Consider the following 3,894-nt stretch of genomic DNA (forward strand, 5'->3'; position numbering starts at 1 on the left):
ATGGTTTGTGGGATAGCAAATAAGTTAGGGAGATGTAGAATTATTGCTTTGCTGAAGTGAGGACCCAGTTGAAATTAGGTGGTGTAATTTTGTAATGTAGCTAATCAACCTTTTAATTTTTTTTCTGGCTCCATTAGTCTTATGTAAAAAGGAGTAAAGGATGTAGGGGTTGGAGTAATCCAAGATTTGAGTTTAATAATAGGAATAGGGACAAAGGATTTGAGTGTATAGGAATATATAGATTGAATTGATTCACGAAAGGGGTCTAGAAATGGAATGCAGAGAGTATAGCTAATATAGTAGCTACAGGCTGGAAAAGAAATGAAGGTTGGAGGCATTGTAAATCAAGGAGAGAACAAAAATTAAGGTCAAAGGTCAGAAGGACAGGTAAGGAAGGAAATATTCCGATCGTATAAAGGAATTTTAGAGTTCATGTTGAATGAAGTAGTTTAACTTGTGTACCAAATGTCAAGGTATAAACATCTCTGTTTATAGCAGAGGTGGAATGGGAGAGTATTGCCATGGGAATTGAGTAGATTGGGAACTGGAAAGTTAGGGTTGTTGAGGAAGAATCAGTATATATGTTGAAGTCCTCTAACTTAGACATGGAACAATAGACATCTTGAAATCTTACTTGTGCAGTTTTCTTTTTTGAGAAGTAGAATTATTCCCTTATTTTCTCTCATTTTTATTGTGAAGGACTTACTCTAAGTAGTGGTAGCTGAGATGAGCTCTAATGGGAGAAGAGTAAGTGAATAAGGTTAATTGGATAAAGAAGATAGAGGCAGAAAATAAAAGGGATGCCCTTCTCTGGACTTCAATTATATCATATGTTGAGCAAAGGAGTAAAATTAGATGAACATTGTAAAGAGATAAAGTAACTGTAGGATATCTACCTACTTTCTGTGGAGTTGCTAGATCTTACTGATTATTGTGTGTCTTCATTTGATGTGTTAATATTTTAAGGAACAGTGATGCTTGTGTCATTAAAGGTATTTTCTTCTTAGCTCTGATTTCAGATATTGAATAATAATGATCATCATAATAAAGTCTTCATATTGTTCTATAAATTTTACAGTGATGTCTTAACCTTATGAAACAGATAATTTGATGAATTTGGTAACAGTGAGGACTCTGTGGAATCTGAGTTCTAATTAAAAGTCCTTTACCAGAAGAAAACATGTTCATCTACTAAGCTTTTATTTTTAGACAACAACAAAACCCTGGAGAGCAGTGTCAAAATATTGTAGGGAGACCGGGAGGCAAACACAAACGACAACGACATTATCATCAACAACAAAAACAACAACAAAACTAGCTCTCAGGTTCTTTGCCTGTAATATGAGAGATGAAACTGTATCTAACAATTGTAGCACTTGAGACATGAACCCTTAAATGTTCCCCTGATACCAGCAGTATTAAAATATGTCCTCAATTCAACTTTTAAATATTAACTCAGTTTTGGATGAGGAAAGACTAAAGCGACAACTTTTGGACACTGAGATACAAGGCTCTTTGGAAAGACGTAATGTATGCTAAGACCTTTGAGAGAAAAACAGAACCACTGGTATACCCTGAGGCCATCGCTGGTAAAATATCAGGATGGAGCTGGGTCAAAGACAAATTCGCCTAGGCTGAAAATGTAAACATGGCTGATGGTAAGGAGGTAGAAGTTGTCTATTTAGTATTTTCCTTTTTTAACTAATTATTCTTTCTAACTGTTTGCTAAGCTTGGCACAGTGGTTTCTATATGAAGACACTGAACGAGAACTATTATTAGTAGTACCCTTTAAATTTCAGCATCCTGGATCAAAATCCTTATGAGCCTGCCCAATGTATAGCTGTGCTGAGAGAGCGGGTTTAAATGATCTCTGAGGTTATATCTATAATATTTCCTCTGGGCTTGCTCAGGGGCTGATCTGGGAAAGGGATCTGACTTGGGTGGCATGAGTGTCTTCTACAGCATATGCTTAAACTGATTAAAATCAGAGTTTGGAAAAATCCCTAATTGGAAATTTTCCATTCACGGAGGGTCAGAGGCATTTGGATGTTTGTATTGGTTGCTAGAGCTTAAACAAGTTGATTCGAGGAATCAGAGGATTAAAGTAAGGTACAGATCAGAAGAATCAAATTGGTGTCAGGATCAACAGAGTTTGATAAGTTTGATGCTACTGAAAATCAGGCAGAAGATTATAAAGCTAAGAACCACAAAAGGTTTGAGATGCACAGAATTCCACACATTTACCACACTTGATCTCTTGAGGGCAAGAATTTGTTTTGTGCTGCAAGTATCATTGAGTGTCACACCTGCATCTGAAGCTGGAGAATTCCTCATCACCAGTTTTAGCACTACATTTGGAAGAAAAAGTCATTTCTAAGTGATTATGTATCTTAATTTTCTAAGTTCCTGCATTTCTGTTCTTTAATAAGGTCAGAGATTTTGCTTCTCCTTATTTCTTTAATTTACTAAATAGGTCACTTTGACTTAGAGAAAAGTTTTTTTTTATTTAATCAGAAAAAATAATTAACTGTGAGATTTTTCACTTAGCATTTCAATCTAATTCAATGCAGTTCCCCACACAACAATGACATCTACTAACTGCCTAGTTTTATTTTACAGGTGGCTAAGAAATGAGTTTTCCATGACGGATTGGGTAAATGAAACTTTCCCAAAGGAATTCATTCTACTGGGTTTCTCAAACTGGCCTTGGTTGGAGCTGCCCCTCTTTGGAATCTTGCTGATCTCCTATACATTGAGCATCTTTGGCAATGTGGCCATCATCCTGGTGTCCTACTTAGACCCCAAACTCCACACACCCATGTATTTCTTTCTCACCAATCTATCACTCTTAGATCTTTGCTATACCACCAGCACAGTTCCCCAAATGCTGAGAAATATTTGTAGTAGAGTGAAGACAATTAGCTATGGTGGTTGTGTTGCACAGCTCATCATCTTTTTAGCCTTGGGTTCAACTGAGTGTATTTTGCTGGCTATCATGTCCTTTGACCGATTTGTGGCTATTTGTCGGCCTCTCCATTATCAAGTGATCATGCACCAGCGGCTATGTCTCAAGATGGCAGCTGCATGCTGGCTCAGTGGTTTCAGCAACTCTGTGCTGCAGTCAACTTGGACTCTTCTCATGCCACGATGTGGCCACTACAAGGTGGACCACTTCTTTTGTGAGGTACCTGCTCTTCTCAAGTTGTCATGTGTTGACATAACAGCCAATGAGGCAGAACTCTTCTTTATCTGTGTCATTTTCCTTCTTATCCCCCTGTCACTGATCCTTATCTCCTATGGCTTCATTGCCCAAGCAGTATTGAGGATGCGGTCAGCTGAAGGGAGGAGGAAGGCATTTGGGACATGTGGATCCCACCTTGTAGTGGTGTCATTATTTTATGGTGCAGCTATTTATATGTATTTGCAGCCACCTTCATCCACTTCTGAGATTTGGGGGAAGATAGTTTCCCTCTTTTATGGTATCATTACACCTATGTTAAACCCCCTTATCTATACCTTGAGAAACAAGGATATGAAAGGAGCCTTCAAAGGATTGGTAAAAAGATTATTTTTGTTTAAGATGTGAACAGTATACTTTAGTAGTGAGCATTTTCTCCATGTTGTTCAGATCTCAAAGATTCTATCAACTCCTGGGCTGGTTTCTTCTCTTTGGACCTCCCGATGTCTTTGATAACGATATAGATTTTCAAATAATATTCTCTTGCTCAAGATCTTATACAGCTTTTTAAAAGACCATATAGTAATACATTCTAAAACTTTCCTGCCTATTCCTTGAGGTGTTTTTTTGAGTTTTTATTTAATTCATTTTAATTCAGTAAGCACTTATTAAGTACTTTTTATGTGCCAGGCACTGGGTTATGCACCAATGATAT

The 3,894-nt window shown here is 37.3% G+C and overlaps 1 protein-coding gene across 1 annotated transcript; it reads left to right on the forward strand.

The window, feature by feature from the left end:
- Positions 1 to 2,642: 2,642 nt before the first annotated feature.
- Positions 2,643 to 3,587, forward strand: LOC114052820 (olfactory receptor 2B2-like). The gene has a single exon (XM_027875564.1). It carries the CDS (start codon positions 2,643 to 2,645, stop codon positions 3,585 to 3,587), a length of 945 nt encoding a protein of 314 aa, XP_027731365.1.
- Positions 3,588 to 3,894: the final 307 nt, after the last annotated feature.

Source organism: Vombatus ursinus, unplaced genomic scaffold (assembly GCF_900497805.2).
Source record: "Vombatus ursinus unplaced genomic scaffold, bare-nosed wombat genome assembly UNPS02003812.1, whole genome shotgun sequence".
NCBI classification, from domain to species: domain Eukaryota; kingdom Metazoa; phylum Chordata; class Mammalia; order Diprotodontia; family Vombatidae; genus Vombatus; species Vombatus ursinus.